The 22604-nt window shown below is 38.0% G+C and overlaps 2 protein-coding genes across 2 annotated transcripts in view; both read left to right on the top strand.

The window, feature by feature from the left end:
* The window catches only part of cmtr2 (cap methyltransferase 2), a 20619-nt gene extending 13420 nt beyond the window's left edge, over positions 1–7199 (top strand). The window contains exon 4 of the mRNA XM_088413347.1: positions 7052–7199. Within this exon, the coding sequence (XP_088269473.1) occupies positions 7052–7145 (94 nt within the window). The 3' untranslated portion in view covers positions 7146–7199. The remainder of the gene's footprint in view (positions 1–7051) is intronic.
* Positions 7123–22057, top strand: LOC148424604 (calretinin-like). The gene is made up of 11 exons (XM_088413348.1): positions 7123–7330; positions 15978–16054; positions 17199–17288; positions 17444–17524; positions 18257–18313; positions 18564–18641; positions 19624–19679; positions 19760–19799; positions 20848–20901; positions 21407–21478; positions 21551–22057. Exons 1-11 carry the CDS (start codon positions 7240–7242, stop codon positions 21665–21667), a joined length of 813 nt encoding a protein of 270 aa, XP_088269474.1. The 5' UTR covers positions 7123–7239; the 3' UTR covers positions 21668–22057.
* The last annotated feature ends 547 nt before the right edge of the window (positions 22058–22604 follow it).

The following is a 22604-nucleotide window of genomic DNA, read 5'->3' on the forward strand; positions in this document are numbered from 1 at the left end:
GCAAGAGCATTAAGTTGAACTACTGTGGAGTTAAAGATGTCCGGCGGGAGAGACAAACAACCTCTTGGGTCACATCATGGCTTGATTGGACGTCCGCCAGAAGACGGATTGCCTGTTGGATTGAACGTGCCTTTATGGGCTCCAAACATGAATGTTTTAAAAAGCAGGCGGGGGCATGTTGTAAGTGCTCCGTGTCTTGCTTTTTGTGTGATGATCTCTTCGCTTTGCACACTTTGGCGAGCACTTGATCAGGTCACTAAATGTTGTTGGTTATTCTGCGCCGGGTCCATTGTGATATCAGTGTCCTGTAAGGATATCTCCTGGAACAGCACTGTGCTAGCATACAGATTGTTTTTAGGACCTTTCATCTATCAAGTTGAAAGCTTTAAATTTGCCTACTGGTCACAACCAGGTTTTTTAGTGGGCAGGTACGCAGCAGTACGGCGTACCGGCACTTCTCACTTTTAGCCTTCTTTAGATTTCTTACCAAGATTTCACAAGCCCAAATAATGGCTTGTCTTACATTACATTTCATAATTTATAAGATTATTACGCTGTCATTATAGCATACGGCACAAATCTCTGACATTGGAGACTAGCTGCTAACTCGCAATGCGTAAGAGACATAAGGTGCATTCAATGCTATAAGGCATTTTAGAAAAAAAAAAATCTGGCGTCTAGCCACGTAAAGGAGTGTTGCCATCTTGTGATGAGACATGAGGGACATTCAAATGCATTCGGACATCAAAAACATAACAACAACCAAAAAAAACAAAAAACAACGTAAATCAACAGCCATTGTAGTTCACGACACAAATCTCTGCCATTGACGGCTAGCAGCTAACGGGAGTGTTGATGTCTCGAAGAACAAAAGTCTGACTAAAGGCAACAAAAGTTGAATTAAAGAAAAACATTTGCAAACAGCTGCTTTTACTTAGAAACACTATTTTCAACATTTTTGCCAAAACTGTAACAGGGTACGCACCAAATCACAATCAAATCCTAAAAACATTATTTCTGCATTGTCAGTTAAAAAATTTATTTTTTTAATAAAGGAATGAGAAGAAAACGTTTTTTTTTTTTTCGAAAAAGAATAATTGACAAAATAATTGATGGATTAATCACCTATTGAAATAATCGCTTGCCGCAGCTCACGTTTTTTTCACCGTTGTTGCAATTTTCGTTGGTTACAACATTCACAGTGAGGCATGTTATGTAAAATCTGCTAAATAATGAATGTGCATGCTAGCTTTGTGGTTTGAGATTGTTACAGTCAAGGGTTTTTTTTTTTTTTGGATTGATGATGGGATACGCTGACAAGTCACAGTAATATAATAGCTAGACTGAGCAGTGTTGTAAGGAGCCATCCAAAATTCAATCTTCTTACAGCGCAAATTGTTATTCAGATGCATCTGTTCTTAAAGCCATGCTTGATTTGCAGTTTAACATTCAAGAAAATTAGTGTCATTTGGGATAGCAGATGCTTCTTCTTGAAGCTAAATATTCATGTTTTTAAGTTTTATTTCAGGACATTTTCAGCCTTCAACATCACCAAACACGCTCTCACATATTGCATTTGCCCTTCCGTCGCTCGTCTACTTGTCCAATCCACTGGCAACGCGTGAGCGTGATTTACGTCTTCAGGTTTTGCCCAAAGGCCATATGCAGCACAGTCAAGTGAATCACTTGGACAACCATTTGACAGTGTGCAAATCAGCTTAGTAATCAGGAGGCGATGGGCAATTCCTTCCTTCCTTCCTTTACTTCCTTCCTACCTTCTTTCCTTCTTTACTCCTTTCCTTCCTTCCATCCTTCCTTCTCTCCTTCATTCCTCCCTTCCTACTATTCCTTGTTCCATCTGCCCACCCTCACACTCTTCCTACCTTCCTTTCTTCCTCCCTCCTAATGGAAGGATGGACAGTAGGAAAGAAAAAGGAAGGAATGAAGGCTTTCCTTCCTTCTTTCGTTGTCGTCACACTCTTCTCTCTTTGCTTCCTTCCTTCCTTTCTTCCTCCCTCATAATCCTCATTCCTTCCTTCCTTCCTTCCGTTGTCACACTCTTCTATCTTTACTCCTTCAATCCTCCTCACATTTTCTTCCTTCCTTCCTTCCTTCCTTCCTTCCTTCCTTCCTTCCTTCCTTCCTTCCTTCCTTCCTTCCTTCCTGAGTACTCAAACAAAAGACAAGCACAGGGAGAACATGACAAATGCACAAGCTTTGCTTTAAACCATCAATGAGAACATTTGAGCTGGTATTGTGTGTGCAAGGAACAGAAAAAGCAAGCCAATTTTCCCCGTGTTTACGATGTATACCGACATACTACAAAGCATTAGCGTGAATTTGATTAATTTAATTATTGTCTCTTGGTTTGACAAATCATGCCGGTCTGTGATCTCTTTAATCAGACAGAGTTGTTAAATCTGTGGCGTCAGACTTTCAGTTGTCCTTACAAAATCTTCTGAAACAGTTTGTGTACTGTCTTTTCAAAATTATCAACAACTGGTGATTGTGGACTGTGTACCCAATGTTACTCATTGTCACATCTGAACTTTGCTGCTTGTTGGGATAATGAGTCATACATTATTTAGAAGACATCCATTTTTACATAATGTGCTTTTGTTTTGAACATAAAAAAGAACCATTCAAGATAAATATCGTGTAGACTCCCAGAAACAAAATAAAAGTAAACCAGAAAATAGCCCTTGGTGACAGCTGTCCCATTATTGTCAGTTTAAAAAAAATGTGATTGTAGGTCAATATCTATAAAATGATGTTCATCCTTGGGGCTCTGCTACAGCATAGCGGAATGTTATTTTTAGATGTACCACCTGACACCACAAGCATTTAATAAATCATTTAAAAATGGATGCCGCAATAGGATGGTTCATATATTATAAATACAGGAAACCTCAGTTTTAAAAAGTTATGAATGTTTTAATTGTTGATTTTTTTCTTCACGATTACCACTTTGGCTAATGGTAGCGAATTCTTAAAAAAAACGAACAAAAAAAACCCTTAAATCTTTAATGCCACTCCATGTTTAGTTTACCGTCAAATTAAACTTACAACAATAAGCGTTATATGTAATTTAAAACAAGCAAACAGCTGTGTAAAAAAGATCCAGTTAGCTTCATTCTAACATATAATAGAAAAAGCCACTGACATGTTAAAAATATGTATCAATTGTCAATTTTGAAGCCCTTTTAACAACAAATACTTAAGCACAAATGATTGAGTAACACAGAGAAGTGTGCAGCATACTATAGACAAAATTCTATTTCTGAAATAGATGAATACATTTCTATTCATTTCAACCAATATGGTCACAAAATGAATGAAATTCAAATCTTGGGTCACCACCACATTTGTATATTCTCATCCTGTTTATTCCTGTCAATCTCATTAAAGTGCTTATGTATGTTTATGTATTTATTCAATCCACACTGCACAATTAGATTCTACCTAATTCTACATAATCCCAAACCCACTTCATTAAGCGTGCATTTGAGAAAATTACCATGCATGGCAAAGCCCCGACAACACCTGGCCGCTCTTCAACATTTCATCCTTTAATATCTGTGTTAATAATGCACATTATGACTCATGGGCTCATATTCATTTTAATAAAGCATTAACTGGATTGCCCAGTTCACCGAGGTCAGTGACCTACACACTGTCGGCGACACTGGCTATCTAAAAGTCAAACTTTATTCACACATGCGTTCATACATGCATTGATGTGTCTTATGTGCAAGTTGAGCATTTATTTATTTGTACAGTTGGAAAAAGTCCCCCAAATTTTCAATGTTTGGCAATTATTGGGAATGCTTGAGTCAAAAAGACAACATTTCAGGTTGGCCCTCGACAGTAAACTTAAACAATTGTATTCCTCAATCACATGGACGCAGCACTGCTTTTTGCCAGGGTGTGAGCATGTTGCAGGTCTTGTTTTTACATCAGGTTTTGTACAAGGTTGCAAAAGGTTGCACAGTGTTTCCCCAGACGTCCGCAAAAGTTTTTGTGGTTGGCAAAAGTTTATATAGTTGGCATTAAATTTTGAGCATGTTGAACATTTCATTGCATCGCTATATTTTCCCTACCATGTTTGAGTTCCCCAGTTTTGTAATTTTCTTTGTGAATTTCTTTTTCAGTTTGCTGCAAGTTTTCAATTAATGCCTTGGGCACAGAGTTTAACAGTGAACACTTCCAAGGTGGGAAGTGATCCATCCATCTGATCCATCCATCCATCCATCCATCCATCCATCCATCCATCCATCCATCCATCCATCCATCCATCCATCCATCCATCATCGGAGCCACTTATCATCGCGTCCTGTAGCCTATTCCAGGTGTTTTCGAGTAATAAGCAAAGGTACACCCTGAAGTGGTTGACAGCCAATCACAGTGCACTCAAAGACAAGCAACCATTTGCACACACAAACACACCTAAGGACAATTTTGAGTGTCCAATTTACTTTCAACCCAACAGTTTTAGAAGTGTACTGCAATATTTTTGAATGTCTTAACATTTCTGTAAGCTTTCACACATCAAACAATTATGGCAAAAATAATCCAATTACGGTTTAAAAAAAAGGACTGACCCGATATTTGGATCAATTTGATCATATTTTCTGCCAAACAATGGGTCAATTTGTACAAGACAACCTCAAAATGAGGCAGATTTTTGTAGAGAGCAACCAGAAAGTTGGGTCGAACGGTCTTTTTTTTTTTTTTTTACACATAATGTTGTTATTTTTGATCCAGATATTTTTAAAGTGTGAACGTTTACAGAAATATTAAACAATGAAAAATGTTACAGTACACTCTTAAAATTGTTGGGTTGAGAGTAACTGACGCAAAGGAAAATAGCTAACCCAACACAATGTGGTAAAAAAGCCACACCATGGAAATGAGTGTTTTACTCTGCTTTTTTAAAATGACTCAAACAAAATATTTCCCTGAACCTGGAATAGTGCAGGCACATAGAACTTGCAGAGGATTGAAAAGGGTTAAAGTGTGAAAATAATTCAGTTTTATTTAATCAAAATCTAATGTTATTTTGCTCTCACAAACTAATTGATCTAATTTTCAGTATGTTAACTTGTACCTAAGCAATTACTGTACATTTCAAAAGCAATCTTCCCAGCATTCCTCCCAGCACAGAGCAAGTGACTAACACTGCATGCAGTTGGGGAATGTGAGTGTTCATAATCACATGATCAGGGGCCCCATTAATGGCTGTGTCCCGCATCCATCATTTTTCCTTTTCCAGATCCCGCGCCGCTCGGGGATTGATCCCGTCGCTTTGCCTTCGTCATTAAAATGAGAGCAATCAGGCCTCGGCAAACATTCCATGATTATTATTCATACACTTTTTTTCTTGTTGCGGGCGCCTGTGAAAATCGCTATTCATTGTCAAACAAACGCACATATGCACATATAAACTCACAAACGCATGCGACGGCCTGGCTAATTATCTCTGTTTTTGTTTTCTTCATTTCTCTGATATCAGCGTGCAGCCTGGAGGGAGGAGATAAAGTGTCTTCCTCTTCTTTTTTTGTTTCCGCAGCTACCCCCCGCCCCTTCCCCAAGCAACCATCCTTCACACCAGCTTCCAGGGACCAAACCAAGTAGCATCGCTTGTGTGAGGAAGGAGATTAGGAACAGATAGGAGCCAGGGCTCACGCGGCACACAGAACAAAGGCATGGTAGTGATTTAGGAGATATGCAAGAGCGGCCGTTTGAATTTACTCCCGAGTGGGTTCGATTGAGTGCGGAGAATGAGGCTCTCTGACCTCAGCAGGCCAGGAAGAATGATGGAGAGTGTGACAAGAGGGTTGAAGGAGGGTGGGAGGTAGCAGCAATATGGGGGCAAAGTGTCGGCCTAGCTGCGAGACAACTCAAATCAAAAGTCAGCAGAGGAGAGAAGCAAGTGAAGTGGAAGACAATGTGCCTATAAATGGAAGGGGGCCATGCATCAAACACCTAATGGAATCTTGGCGTTTGTCCTCCCAAGATGTTTGGACCTCTTGGGTGGCTCAGGGTCACTTTTGAAGGTGATCGAATACTCAACTGTACTTTCGTAACGAGGGGTTCGGAAGGAGGTCATTTGGGTGTCCACGGGCACCATCTAGGTGACACCTTGTCTCCATTAATGCAACTCATAGGGTTGATTATTGCACTCCATGATCACTGTTTGATCAGATTCCTGGGCATGATCGTGAATTAAAAAAAAACTTGCAAATGAATGTGTTCTTCATGACCAACAGTATGTTTTAAATATAATCATAGGTCTAGTTATCATTAAATTATATTACATGGGGGGTGGCACTCCTCCGGAGGCGGCCATGTTTGTTATAGCTGCGGACATTGGTAAATGCAGCACCTGCAACACCTCCTGCTGTATATATTACATGGGGGGTGGCACTCCTCCGGAGGCGGCCATGTTTGTTATAGCTGCGGACATTGGTAAATGCAGCACCTGCAACACCTCCTGCTGTCTGGAATGGAAAACTATCTAAATCTCACACACTATCCTTTTAAGCTGAAAATAAGAAATGTTATACATGCTCAACTGACTACATGGGAACACAGCCATATAACTGTTATAAAAAGGTGTGCAAACCTCAACAACATTTTTCAATTCAGTTGTACAGATGATAGAAAACATGCACTTGGTCTCATTTTTTTATTTCTCTAAAACCTGGCATTTGAATAGGAGTGAGTTGAGTTTATATCCATTGCATTCACAGGCTGATTTTTTTTTCGTGGTTTCTTACTCTTTTGCAATTGCACAACGCTTAGAAGTGATCACATTATCATATAAAATTCTGCTAAAACAACTCATGAGGTAATGAACACGTATAATACTATAAATGTTTACTACATGTTCTAATGTCTTTTATGCTGTCTGTATTTGATAAGGAGGGGGGAGAGAGAACCCAAAGAGACTCGTTTTCTCATCATGAGCAGCAAAATCGTCACAAGAGCTTCTTCTGTGTTATTTCACGGTAACTTAAATGCATTCTCTTTCCCCTTACCCTGCCTGCAGTTTAAAAGCGCTCCTTGGTTCCCTTGCGGAGCGTCCCCTGGTGGCGTCAAGGAGAAGCGCGGCAGCCGCGGGGGGGTTTAAAAGCAGCGAGTGAGGAGGCGCGGCAAGCAAAAGCGAGGAGCTACACAGGCAAAAGTTGATCTTTTATCCAGCGCGCAAAAGCATCCGGTGTAAGGAGGAGAAACGAAATGGCAACCCAGACTCAGCAACCTCACCTGCACCTGGCCGAGCTCACTGCAGCTCAGTTCATCGACATCTGGAAACATTTTGATGCTGACGGTCAGTGACTTTTCAGCTTGTCTGAGCCTTCAAAACTTTGCTCGTTTGAAAGAAAACGTTTAATGAATCACTTATATTCAAAGAATATATAGCTGATAATATTTCTGCTGATATACAGTAAATAAGTCATTGGTATCATGTTTACTCCTAAAGTTTTTTACTGCTTCAAATTGTAGTTTTTGTTCAATTTCGATGAAAAAGCTTTATTGTAACTAATCTTGCATTATTAATTAAATTTTTGTGTTGTGTATCCACCCATCAATTTCATTTTAAACAAAAATATAATATAAAATGTAGAGAAAATTAATGTTACTTGAGCCATCATAAAAGTGTATTTCACACTTTTGAAGTATTTTTTTCCTAGCGTTTATTCTATTCCTAGACTGTAAATTGCTCTGTGCTTTTTTAGCTTCCGCTGCTTTAACACCTGATTGTACCCTTTAGGAATCATTCAAAGTATATATTTATTTTTGTAATGTGGTTAACATATGCATTTAAGCCTAAAGACGTAGTGAAGGGAAAAGGGTGGTAGAATATTTATAAAGACGCAGAATAAATGATGAAGAAGGGGGTTAGAGAAGAGAGCAGAGAAGAAGATGGAGAGTGAGAGAGAGTGAGAGAAAGGTAACCAAAGAGAAGAGAGAGGAGAGAGAGAGAGAGAGAGAGCGAGAGAGAAACTGGCGGTGTATCTCATGTAAACAGATGAAAGATGCAAAGGATGTAAACCAAAGGGAAGTGAGATGATGGCGCTAAAGTAAACCATGCAATGCTAACAGAGAAATTCTCCATGATAACAACAGGATTTTTACAATTACATCAACAATGTTGACTGCTTATTGATCATGATAAATTTGAATAAGAACTAACATTTGATTTTGGTCTGGTTTGGAAACAGTCTATCTTACATCAATGCTGGTTTGGGAAAATAAATACAATAATGCTTGGTCGACTGCATGGATGGCGTAGCAAGTGACGCATTTAAATTGCAGTCAATGAAGTTTGCGAGATAGAGCGACATCTATAGGACGTGACGGGACATGAAACGTGACGTGTGGCAGCCAAAAGGTTTTGGAAAGGCAAAAACAGGAAACTAAAAACTGGACCTAAAATATCGCGCCGCCTTCCAGATAAAAACACAGATTTTCAAAGTAAGATATAACTGAAGTGCTTGAGGAATTCATAACACAAAATAAATGCCATTTTAACATCCGTTCGTGTGAACAAGGGTGGACTCAAACGTTGGGTCAGTCTGCTAGTTCTTTTCTTGAAACCAAGAAGGTAACAACCTTCGTTTACACAAACACCGCAAAAAGCTAAATGACAAACTGAGAACATAAACAGGATATACAGCGCGGCCTTCCAGATTAAATGCTGATATTTCAAAATAAGATAACACAGGTAAGCAAACAATACAAACTGGATTGCTTGAAGGATTCTTAACACAGAATAAATCTAATTTTAATGCCCCTGTTTGTGAACACGGAGGGATTTCGACATTGGTTCGGTCTGCTTGCTTCTTTTAATGAATAATATTATAATATCGTTAATAATGTGGTACAACCTTGGTTAACTACAGCTGCTGTAAGCAACTCCCATTGTTGTCTTCTACATGGAAACCGGGTCAAACTGGCTCTTTGAATGTTAAAGGCCGATCCCTGTTCTAAACCTTCCGTAATCTTCTTACACACTTCATGAATCTGATGAATGTTTTGCGAATTAGGTGATAGACTTGTGTCAACCTGCCATTACATCAAGAAGTCGATTCAAGACCTGATGGACATGCACTCGACTGATAAAGTTGATTTTAAACCTTATTCAGACAAGAAAAATAACTAATTACGGCATTAATTATTTAATGGGAGACGCATCAAAACATTGAAGCTAATGCTAGTGTCATGGCTAATACAGCTGACTTTTCTGATCATGCCGTGGGATCAATTCCAACACCTCGTTCACAATCATTCTGTGATTGATAGAAGAAAACAAAAAAGTACATAAATCAGTTGTCCTTAAATAGAGGAGTGGGCCTGCCTAGGGATGGTGTGATGCAATGCTGGGCAACACCCCAGGGAACATGCTTTGCTTTTGGCGTGTGAAGTATAATTGCAAATACACTCCACCAGGTGGTGCAATTGTAAAAGTCTGTGTGGAGTTATAACTTTTTAAATTGGTCAACACTTTTTTCCAAATCACATTAATTATTAACATGATTTTGAAAAAATCATGTTAATAATCAGCACAAGGTTTAACACCGTTTTCGTCCGTTTAAAATAAGAATAATAAGAAATTGGTGCTCCTGTGTTAATTTTACAGATCAATTTTCATTCATTATTATTTATTGAGTTAATATTATTTCATCTCAGAATTTCACATGCTCACATTGAAGAAACAGCGGGGCCACACATCGTAGACAACTACTGTCAAGTATTTCAATGGATTAAGAAAAGACCACTACCCAGTTTCCACTTCTTTCCAGGGACTTGTCTGCAAAAAAACAAAACGAAACGAAACAAAACAAAACAAAGTCCTTGCGAATCTACTTGAATTACCATCACATCTTTACCAACATCAACTCATCGCCATTAACAACAATCATATTCAATCGCTGATTAAGGACACTTAGAAACCAGAAAGCTATCATTTTGTCAATATCTGACACAAGTCTCCAGCGTTAGCACGGGTAGTAAAATACCTAGTGCACGTGGCACATTCAAATGTCGGACATTTTAAACTCAGACAGAAAAAACTTCAGTCAATGCATTAACATGTTAATTACTGCAAATGCCTAAACAATATTGACTTCCTATCAATCTATAAAAGCTGACAAACAAGAACGATGGGGGTGGAATTACTTTGATATTTTACTTAATTACAATAAACGGTTCATCAAGTCAGTTCTGTTTACAATACCTAATCAAATAACTTGGCTTCTGTGTTCGTCCTATTGGTTGAGTCAAAACAAAGAATTAACATGGCTTTGTTAAATCTGATTATTATTACATTTACAAGAAAAATGGAGAATATTTAAATTAATCCTTCCTTAAACATGTGTGATAAACAAGGAAGACGAATACTCAGAGCTATAATATGAAGTTTTATTCAATTTTCAACATTCATATGCAGACCTGTGCAAGACGTTACAGTACGTGTGACTTTACAGTCTGTTCCTGACGTCGATTGGCCGCCATGAGGTGATGTGCATAAAATTTTGTGTGCGTGTTTGTGTGTGTGCCTTTCAGTTTTTGACCAAGCGCTGCTCATTTTCTGCCTTTTAACTTTTTACTTTTAACATTTTAACTTCAGTGCATCCCTACAAACAAAATCACTTTTGCAAAGGATAATAAACATATGCCATGTTTATGATCCTTTGCAAAAAAAAAAAAGCCAAATTCTTATTATCCTCTTTGTTTAGAGCTGTATGTATATATTATACTTATACACTCTGTACTCTGTTCCATTTGGAAAACCACTTAAAAATGATGCTGAATACAAATGAATAAAAATACGTGGACTACATAAGCGTTTACTTCACTTTATAAAAGGACACCTCCTCATCGGCGGATGGATAAAAACGTTAAAAGCTTCTTCACTTGGTGGGAAGAACCACAAATCACATTTCTTTGACAGGTGGAGTACGGCTCGCTGAAGATCAATGCAAACTAGATTCACTATAAATCAACAACTATGCTTTATACTCGCTCCTCTGCGTGACAGATTCATTACAAGGGCAGTTTGTTCTCTATAAATAATCAAGGCTGTGTGAAGTATAGTATAGTACAATTGCATCAAAAACTATTCCTTGGTTTGGAGGCAAACTCAGCGAGCTTCATGATGAGCTCGCAAACATCATCATTGTTGTGACACACAGCTGGATATTTGATGCAAAGCGGGACAAAAAAGAGTTTGCATGTTGGATGGGACGACTGGCTCTCGTCAGCCGTTCTGAGACGAGTTACGTAACCAAGCGGGTTGCATCTGCACTCAAGTGTGCTGTGCACTAATGCAGATTGTATTGCACCTCACACTCCTTACTTGAGACCGGACAGTCCAAGGTATGCTCTGCACGACACAGTAGCGAACCCATATGGACAGAGATTTTTTGTTGTTTTGTTTTGTTGTGCATTTCCCTTTGCATTGACACTGTGTGTATGTCAAGTTCATCTACGCTTTATTCAACTTTATATGACCACAGAAATGGTAAAATGCAAACTCACTAACACGATTATAATACAATAATTATGAAAATGTCATCTTTATTCTTAATTTTGATTCCTTGATATACTCCTAGAATGGAAGACAGAAGACTATAATAAAATAATTGCACTCCCCATCATTCTTCTTGATAGATGTCATCTTATACAGTAAAGATCGAGAGGAAGTCCATATTATTTAGACATTTGAAATGATCAACATTTAACGCATTTTCTTCTGTCTGAGTTTGAAAACACTGGAGACTTGTGCCATATCATACAATCACAGTGTAATTTATTTGCATTTTCTTAGTGTTCTTAATAGGGAATTTAATGTGCTTTTTAAAAACGAAACAAAAAAAAACAAAGCAATGTTTATCATTTTAAACATTAAATATCTTTCATTTGTAGTATATTCTGTTGAATATAGGTTGAAGATAATTTGCAAATCATTGTACTCTTGTTTTTTTAATTCCATTTTACTCAACATCCCAACTTTGTCGGAATTGGGGTTGTATTTCATTTTCCCTGAGTTCACGTGTGTGTGTGTGGGGGGGATAGAACGTAAGTCCAAGCTGAATCCTGGCCAAGGATTAAGAGCCCGTATACTGCTTTCTAAATCATACAAAAGAACACGGAAACATTATAATCAGTGGAAATAGAAGGTATTGTCCTTCACTTCAGCCCACCTCCCATATGTATATGCACACTGTGCATTATCACAGCTGATCTACTAGTCTCACTCCAGTGGATCCAGCTGCAAAGTGTGCTAATGAGGCCCTCAGGGGTCACAAAGGTATAAAAACTTCCATGGTACCGTGTTTTTTTTTTCTTCCCCTCCTACTGTTTTGATAAGCCAGTCAATTCCCATGCAAACTCGATGTTGTAAATTAACAGCTGCTACATTAATTTATTTAATGTATCTGAGAATACTGTGATGTAGCAAGCACACTGGCATATTCTAACCCAGTTGTTCTCAATTTTTTAGACCAAGTAGTGCTGTAATGACGAACATTACAGTACAGTAGCAGGTCTAAATGTTCCTTGAAAACCGGGTCAATGTAGCATAATACAGTTTGAATATTAATACCGTGCTTAAATTTAGAAAAAGAAAAATAATACTTAAGAGATTAGATTAACAGATCAATTGTGATATATTATTTACAGTCATAGCTAAGCATTATTTTGTTTTTAATCTCGGTAATGTTATCTTTAATAACTTTTTGCTTTCTGTATTGTGATTACATCTGTTTTGGGTTATTGTTTTTTCGGTTGTTGGAAAACAGGTCTTTCACTGAAATGGACACTGATTGGGTGTTATTGTGTGTGGAAGGGTAAATTCAGGATTAGAAGGAAAACATGAAAATGGAAGAGCAGGTGAGGAAGCGAGGTGTTTTGGGTTTGGTCCGTAAATCGAACCTTAAAAAAAAGGTCTTGAGGGCCCCTTTGATGAAGGTAACGTGATATGCATTCTTTGTAAGGAGGAGTTTTGCAGCTCCAGTTTAAGCTACCACATAAATGCAAAGCACCCAGCTGCCACAGCTAATGATAGCAACAAAGGTGCTTAAAGGGGTGAGCCACAGCAAAGCTCTTTGCCAAACTATGAATGTAACCATGACTATGAAACGTAGCACATCCAGTGACATCCCAGCTTTGCTGGTTTCCTTAAATGAGAAGAACATTTTGCTCATTAGAATGCATTAGGGACCAGTGCGCTCGTTTGCCTGCATCCCAATTGCATAATTTTTGACAGGGACGCATGCTTTCAAATTAAGTTTTTTAACATCAAAATATTGCTCTTTTCCATCTACTTTTATTCAACATTTTTGATAACTTTGCCCGCCATGATCTTGCGGAAAAAAACTATGTCTATCCAGAAAAAAAGAACATAGCTTTGTTTACATGAAAGCTGATCAGGCCGTGAACCTCACGGCGTAAAATGATGATCAAATAGATGACAACTACATCGCTGTCACAACCATGTGTCTGGGAGTAATTTCGAAATAAATTCACTCCGATGCTGTTTGTTTCATATATCACTTCAGATCCCATGTTTTATTTTGAAGCATCATCTGACTTCCTTGAATTGACTTAAAGTGTAACTCCGAGATGGGTATCAAAAAGTTATTCGCCTGCAGCAGGGATAAAGCAGCGGGGAATGAGGGAGGTAAATGAAGTCCTAGCTAGTAAGGCAACATAAGACTCTTAAGTTCATGATAAGTTAGCTAATGTTCTTCCTTGTGTCAAGCCAACCATATTACTTTGCTGTACGAGCTGTCAGGAGAATTTCTATTGAGTTTCATCAGCATGTAACATACGTAATGCTGCTTATGATCTTTTGCTCTGCGTTGATGATCATTTTGACAATTTCTTTCTTAATAGTAGCTCCTGCGCGTACTAATGCTCTATCACTCAGTCAGTCATTCCTGGGTGCATGTACAGTATGTATGCTTGCTGCCTATTTAGACTGTGTTTATTTATACTTCCGTGCTCCCAAGTATTTGGCAGTTGAAATACTTCTCAGAAATTTGGAGGATTTCACTGGGTGAGGTGACAAAGCGTCTCCAACAGTGACAGGTGAAACAGATTGGGACCATTACAATGATAGATCGAAATGATGAACAAAATCACCATTTGGTAAAACGTCCACCCGATGGACAGTCCGTCAGTTCCAACGAACTGCGCAGCTCACAGCGACAAGCCTCATTCTAATGCGTTTATTTGTATTATATTTTTCCAAGTGAAGTTGTATTTTCCAATGTTCAGTGATCTTTTTACACTCAACATTGAGGCAACTATTCCTTATATTTTTGTGTCGGCAGTGTTCCGGCAGCGATTTGTTGATGTCTGAAAGCACAGATGGTGACACGGGCCACCTATGACATAGTATGCAGCTGAGGCACAGAGGCTAGGGGGAGGCGAAGATCACAAAGAAATTGAAATCAGATTAAGCGATGAAGACAGAGGGGGAATGGCTGCATCTTTCCGTTATATTCCATGCATTATAACCAGATGCATGCTCATTTGTTTGTTTGTTACTCAAGGGCAAACCAGAGCAGTAAATGATTTATGATCCTTGGTCATGTGACTCATTCTCATAATAATGTAGAAAGAGGGACGGAATGCTCCAATAAGCATCAGCCTAACTGCCCACTTTCACTCCCTTAGTCAAGAAAACACTCATTACACACTCCAACTACTCCCAAGTGCTGGGATTCATTTCTTCCGCTACAGCAAATCCTGCCACTGAAAATGCCACTTTGGCATGAAATATCAGATTGTGAACACATGACACGCTCAAGACTTGCTTCGTGGCTTCACTTTTTAGAGGTCGCTTGCGTTTGGTATTTGAGCATTAATTTGGGGTTTTCCCAACTTAACTTACATGTGCCATGTAAAAAATTTTCTCAGAGTTTAACAAGTATATACTAAATGTTTAAAGAAATGTAATCCTTCCTCCATCACGTGGGTTAGGTTCAAGATGCATGCAATAAGGACAGAACAAAGGATGGGAAAATCAAAGTTTATGATTTGAAATTTGATTGCTTAAAGAGACTGTCCCAATGATACCAGAGTGGTCCCTTGAAATTCACATTTAATTCTTTCCGTGATCACACTATTAAATAAATAAACTTAAATGACCTGAATAGAAATGCAAATAGCGGTTTCAGGCCTACAGAGAACACCACCATTTTTTTTTCATTAAGAAGTCAGAAGTCAAGGCACTTAAATCGAATTCTCAAATTCTGAAGTTCCAGGGCAGATTATGTCAACATAATGGCAGCATAGTAAATTAATACAATTTGAGAGAACAAATATCTTTTTTGGAGGGGCGGGTGGGGGAGACATTAGTTTTTAGTGAAAAAGCTAATAGAACATATTAATCATCGTCTCTGGTGATTTGGTGTTAGCAATTTAACACCAGATATGGATATTGATGATTCAGGATACAAATGACCATAAAACATTCATGCTCTGTGATATACTGCATGTTGTCCGCTCTGATAGACACAATGCCTCAATTAGTCACCAAGCGAGGCATTCACTTGAAATAGAAATTGATGCCTCGTTTATTTCCTTTCAGGAACAGAAAAGCAGTTGGTGCCAGGTGGTGTCTACTAGCACAGAAAGCTGGAGGTCTTGTAAAATAAATAAATAAGGCCTTGAAAAGCACAAACGAATCACAACTCACTACTTGAACCAGTGCAAACTAGGGCTCAATTCCTATTCCAGAGTTTAATGTTTTTTGAAGATACAGCATATTTTTTTGTAAAATATGAAGTCAATTTAACTTATTTATAAATAGATGTCCTTTGGGGTTTGTACTACACAATTTGAAAGCTCAAAGTTAGGAAAACATCTGCATCATTAAATGAAATGTTTCTCACAAATTAGCACGACTTGAAGCTACCGAAAAGTTTCGTAACACTCAATTTTGTCCCTCTTGTGTTGTTCAGGAAATGGCTACATCGAAGGGAAGGAACTGGAAAACTTCATTAGGGAGCTGGAGTTGGCGAGACGAGGAGCAGGCGTGGTGAGTGAGTGCTTGGGGTACACTTCTCCAAAAGTGGCTCACATCAAGGTTTTTGCAATAAATAGACCAGGCATTGAACTATTTTTTACACAATGAACTCATGACTGTTTATGAACAACATATTACAGATTTTCACTCTTCAGATCCCTGGCGAGACCCCATTTTTAGTTTGCTTGGTTAGTGGGTCGCAATATAAAGTAAAGTAGCGCGTTCTCTCAATAATTTAGCAGGCTTATGTGCAAAAACGAATACAGTTCCTTAGTACAAAAGTAGACATGAACATTTTTCAACTGACGGAAAAGCATTATCCCAAGCACTCTGAAATCGGCGGTGCTATATGACAAACTATAATGGTCGTGAAGTCGCTTTACAAGCAGCATTTTGACAGACAATGAACGATTTTTCAAAGCAAAGCCTTGTTTTTGTTTGAACTCTTCTTGAAGTTTACTGTCTGACTAAAACCAAGCAAAGATACCAACCACATACAATCCTTCAGTCAGCTAGCTCCATGCTAACACATAATGGGAAACGACACAGAAGTACATGTTTTCTGTTATATATTCATCGTCAATGTTGGATGGGATCTCATTTGCCCAAATGGTTAATTTCATATTTTTTTTTACCAATCAATTTTGTTGGTCTTTAACCACACACGGGTTGTCTTTGTTCATTGTTAATTTTAAAGGGCAAGTCAAAGGTGCTTCGCTGCTTAATTCATATTGCCCAAGGTCAATTTTAATCAAAATGTTTGGACTAGTGAGGATGCATAGATAATATTATTGTAAAGACTTTGGACTTGACTAAACCCTTAAGTAGTCACAATATTTTAAAAACAAATCGCTTAATGCCCTTGAACACTCCAACTGCCTAAAAAAAAACGTCATAAAACTCCGCCTCTTTCCTGCATTATGTGAGCTGCCATATGTGCCATTGTGTGGTTTAACCCTTTCAGTCAGTGACAGCATGATGGATTACCATTTTTTCTTTTTTACTGTATTAAATTTAAGCATGATTTTGCAGTGGTTTTGTGTGGATATTATGTGATATATTATAGTGACCAAATTGAGTGATGCGGTGTTTTTTAAATCAAGCATTTTGCCCAACAATGACAATGAGAGGACCAAATATGCGGTTGTGTTTCCAGGATCCTTCACACGCGGCATTCAAGGAGAAAATGCGAGAGTTCATGGCCAGCTTTGACAAGAATTCTGATGGAAGGATTGAAATGACAGAGGTGAAAATTATGATGAAACATGACTGATTTCCTTGACACACGGTTGGCTTATAAATAGATTTCTCGTATTAAAAAAAAAAAAACACACTCAGGCCAGGGATGCTAAAAAAAATGACCTCATCCATCTCTCGCTTTCTCTCTCACTCACTCTTCAGTTGGCTCAGCTTCTGCCCACGGAAGAAAACTTCCTGTTGTGTTTCAGAGAGTTTGTTGGATCCAGCACTGAATTCATGGCCGTAAGTTTGTGTTTATCAAATTTGAATTCTTTGACATATCTACAATGTTTGGACTCAGTTAAAAAGCCTTTTCTTCAAAGATCAGGTCAATGATATCTGGAAAAATAGAAATGGTGGAAACCATGAATCTTTTTTGTAAACTTACCAGTTTTGTTTTGTCTCCCATCCAAGCCATTAATTTCAAATGTGTTGTCTTGCTTTTGATTGTCTTTTGTCTGAAAACTGAAAATACGTTTTTTATTTTTTTTTGCCATTTTCGGACGAACTTATTTGGTGACTGTAAATTAGAATAAATCCCTGCATATAACATAAAAAGACTTAGCAGCTCTGTAAGGCTAGCCATGGCCCGCACACCTGAACAGGCAGCATTGAATCCATTGGATTGAATTCTCCACAATCTGTCTAGTTATGGAATTACAGTAAGTTTTTTTTTTTTTAATAAAATACATCTGGTACTAGTCTCCTTTTAAAGTATTCAGGCCGGGTGCAGTTGCAGTGTTAATGCCTATTCTGAGATAACCATACATTATGGATGACGCACAGCCTTCTGCAGAGGAAAAGCATTTAGTGTGGGCGTTTGTAGTCTCCATCTTGGAGGAACTCTATATTTGCACAATATCTGGTGGCTTCCAAGCTTTTTTTTTACTGTTCAGGTTATTTACATTTGAATTATGATTTATGATGTAGTCATGTTTGCATCTTGTGTAACCTCACTTTTTGTACTTGCTACAGGCTTGGCGAAAGTATGACACTGACCGTAGTGGGTACATTGAGTCGAATGAACTGAAGGTAAGTTACCTGTCAATGTAAAATCCTTCATATTTTCTTATTTATAATTGGGAAATTATAGATGGTGTGATACTAAGGAGGCCGCTTACGTTATAAGCATTTTCATTTCTGACCATTTGAATCTTATAATTCATGCGCAAATCAATGATGATCACAACCCAAACATTCTTAAATGTATATTTTCTTCCATTTTCTGTCTTGATTATGGATCGTGTAACATGTATTCACTGACCTTGCCAACTGTCATCAGGGCTTCCTGACAGACCTGCTGAAGAAAGCCAACACAAGCTATGATGATAAGAAGCTCAATGAGTACACACAGACTATTGTGAGTATAATTTGGCAAACATGCTGTTTTCACGCTTCCTGCTTTAGCGAAACAAGATGAAATGATTCAAAAGAAAACATTTACACGTTTGAATGTTTTATAGGTTTCTGTGTAGTCATATTTCTAAAAACAATTACAAGCAGTTTGAAAGCAAAATAAAACAACTTCTTTTTAGAACAATCATCCTTTATCAAATTGTGTTTCATAGTGTGTAATTTATTTCAAAACTTGAGGATGTTTCCGTTTTTAAAATACTGTTGTATTTGTCTGTTGAAGCAATGCTATAATAGTGAATTTTCATTTGCGAAAAAAAAACAAAAAAACAACAACAGCGAAGCATCACGTTACAAACTGGCCAAAAATAATGATCACCTCACGCACACCAAAAAACATCAAATGCACATGAAAAAAATAAACAAAACAAAAAAAACGTCTTTCCCAATTCAAATCAATGCTTGAGTAAAAAACAGATCAGAGCAGGTACATGAGCCAATCAGTATTGGAAATATGACAAATGCAATTTTGACTCCCACTTTTTAGATGCAAATGTTGAAGATTTTTGTGTTAAGAGGGTTTTGGTTCTTTTTTTTTTTTCTGAAATCCTAGAGTTCTTGTGCTGGAACAATTTGGGTGGATTCCCCTAATCTCTTTTTGAGGGTCAAGACTTGGTTTTGCAGTTCAAGTTAGAGTTAGATTTGAGTTCTAGTTAGGGTAAGGGTTGCGGCAATCACTTGTGATGTCAAGATTAGGGTTAGGAGCTACAAAATGCTTTATGTCAATAGGGTGGCCCCATTAACATACAAGTGAGTGTGAGATAGATAGAGAGAGAGGCAGTTTTTTTTTTAATGTGAGAGGGGTTTTATGTTTTTGAGCATTTTCTTTTTTAACGTGCGTATGATGAAGGTAAATATTGTACCATGAAATAGTACTGCTGTCTGAGGCTCCCGTGATGAAATTGACTGTTAATCCTCTTTCTCCGCAGCTCAGGATGTTCGATCTGAATGGCGATGGCAAGCTGGGTCTCTCAGAGATGGCAAGGTTTGTCTCGAATTCATTAATATGCCGCATTCTTCCCTCAAGCAAAGACGATACTACTTTCAAAATGTGTGTCTTCCTAGGCTCTTGCCCGTGCAGGAGAATTTCTTGATGAAGTTTCAGGTAGGATAATGAATGTGTATGATTTTGAGTAAAAAACGTGTGAGATGAGAACCTCAGCAGACAGTGCAGTTCACCAATACTGGAGTTCACTATACAAGAGGATTTTATGACCTTAATGTGCTGAACGGACATATGGCACATTGACACAAATGCACGGTTACTTTAAGTCCTGTAGTAATCACGTTTCATAATATTACATCTGCCAGGGAGCTTGTGTTTTTCTATTAGTTAGTGGGATGATGCAATACAGATTTTTACTCTCATACATACAGGGCAGCTCATGTTTTGAAGGCAGAAACAGATTTTTCTCAAATAATTACATTGTAAATTTTTATAGATATATTTTGTTTGTTTTGTTTATATATATATATATATATATATATATATATATATATATATATATATATATATATATATATATATATATATATATATATATATATATATATATACGTGTGTGTGTGTGTGTATGTGGCTATTATAGTACAATAGAAGAGAAACCTTGTAAAGACTGTCAATATTTGGTAAGGCAGGAAAAATAGAGGGATCAATTAACATTAATCATATCTGTAGCTCTGACTAATACAGTTAATAGCTCAGTTATGTATACTCAGCTTTCTGATTGCAAGGTCCAGTCGTGAATAAAATTCCATTGAAAATATCAGTTGACATTACATTTACAGAATTCTTATGTAATTCACTATCTTGAAGTATACAGTATTTGGTGACACGGACACCAAATGCATTTGATGATGAAAACAAGAATGTTCAAAGTAGCACAGATAAAATGATAATCTTTCTAAAGGCCTACTACATGTACGATATATTCCCATATATGCAGTCATTTTTTTTTTTTAAACCAGATCAACAATTCTTTTCTGTCAGAGGATTAGCTAGTCTGGTCGGGATTAATTTGACGCTAGCCCCAGTTATCATAATCTGCATGGATTAATATCAGACATGGCTCTGCTGGGGCTTTTTACTGCTCTCTAGAAATGTTCTGCAACTTCTAACAATTTTTTTTTTTTTTGGCTCTTATGCTGCTCAGGGAATCAGACTCACAGTCAAGGAATTTGACTCCCTCTTCACACTTTATGATAAGGTGGAATACACTTGCTTGTTTTTTGTGTGTCATGGGTCTGTTACATACCGTATTGTGTGTGTTTGTTGAGAAGTGGCACACAGTAATGTTATCAGGACTGTCTCTGTTGAATCTTTTTGAAATCGAAAATATGATTAATTATTCCATCAAATAATCCATCAATCAATCCCCCAGATACCCCCTCCATTTTTATTCATTTATTTTTACTGAGAGTTAACATGAATTGAAGTGGGTGGATATAACTACTCATCATTTGTTTGTTATTGTGCACGAATATAAATTGTCTTTATTTGATATCCTATATCAAAATTTGCCTTGCTGTCTTTGCCTTCACTTCTTGGTAGTCATCCTTTTCTTGCTCCCCTAAAAAAATGCGTTAACACCATGTGGTCCCCTCCTATTGGCCCATACCCAAGTGATGTGGCATGAAATTAGCACATTGTGGGAGACTTTTCATTTTAGGATAAAGCATGACAACCCACATGATGTATTCTCCCTTCCTCAGGATGGTAATGGCTACATTGACGAGCAGGAGCTGGATGCTCTGCTGAAGGACCTCTCTGATAAGAACAAAATGGTAATAAAGACACAAATTTGAAGCCTGCGTCAACATGTGGCCTTTTCCAACCGAGAAACTGCTTTTTGGCAGGATGTGGATGTCACAGGACTCTCGGGGTACAAGAAGAGCATCATGGCTCTGTCGGACGGCGGGAAACTGTTTCGCACCGAGCTGGAGATCGTCCTCTGCCGGGACTCTGAGCTGTGAGATCACCCCCTCTTCCCCACTGCCACCTTCCTACCTCCTGTTGTAACCTGGTGCATGTATGACCTGCTTACACTGCTAGTAAGAAAACTAAAAGTGCTCCTAAAAGCACTGCTGGCCCTTACGTTGATTCTTTTTCACATGACGCTCCATGGTGAAATAGCCCTAGCAGTTGAATATATTGTGTAATCAACATTTTGTTTTATTTCCATTTTAGTATGCATTTGCGGTTTAGACTAACATTAATCCATCTATGCCCCCTTCTCACTTAATACTTTTGTTAATGTATTCTATTTATTTTTATTCAAAATGAATTCACTCTTGTTTATTTCATGAAGCTTGTACTGTTCTATTAAATATATTACAGAGAGTATGAATAAATCGAATACAAGACTCTTGCTCCAGTTATTCCCTCCACATTAAAGAATCCACCCCCAAAATAGCAGGAGGATTATTTCACCTTGCAACAATGCAATGTGAGAGAAAATAATTTCATCCCGCTGGAGTGGAGTGAAGATTAAAGTCCGGGCACGAAAAGGTAACAACTTCTCTGTCCAATCTTCTGCAAACAGAAAGCTTTATGTCGGACTGGGAGCTCCTCCATTTTTCATGCTAAGGCTTTTGTGGCGCTTTTAGATAAAAGTGAGCTGAGTTGGCAAAACGCAGAGGAGGAGGATGGTCTCGCCACTACTGAATGAATAAAAAGTGGCAACAAAACATGAAGAAACAACTGTCATTTCTTGATGTGAGTGTGTATATACAAGCTTGTAAATGGCATACGTGTCTTATACAACAACTATTTTAAACTCAGAGGATTCACTAGATTAGATGAGGGGAAATGTGTGTGCCTGCGTGTGTGTGTGTGTGTGGGGGGGGGGGGGGGGGGGGGGGGGGCTCTTAGTCTTAATTAAATGTAATTGTGTTGAAAGTAGCACTTCTG

The sequence above is a fragment of the Hippichthys cyanospilos genome, chromosome 4 (genome assembly GCF_059441005.1).
Source record: "Hippichthys cyanospilos isolate Australia breed blue-spotted pipefish chromosome 4, RoL_Hcya_1.0, whole genome shotgun sequence".
NCBI lineage: Eukaryota > Metazoa > Chordata > Actinopteri > Syngnathiformes > Syngnathidae > Hippichthys > Hippichthys cyanospilos.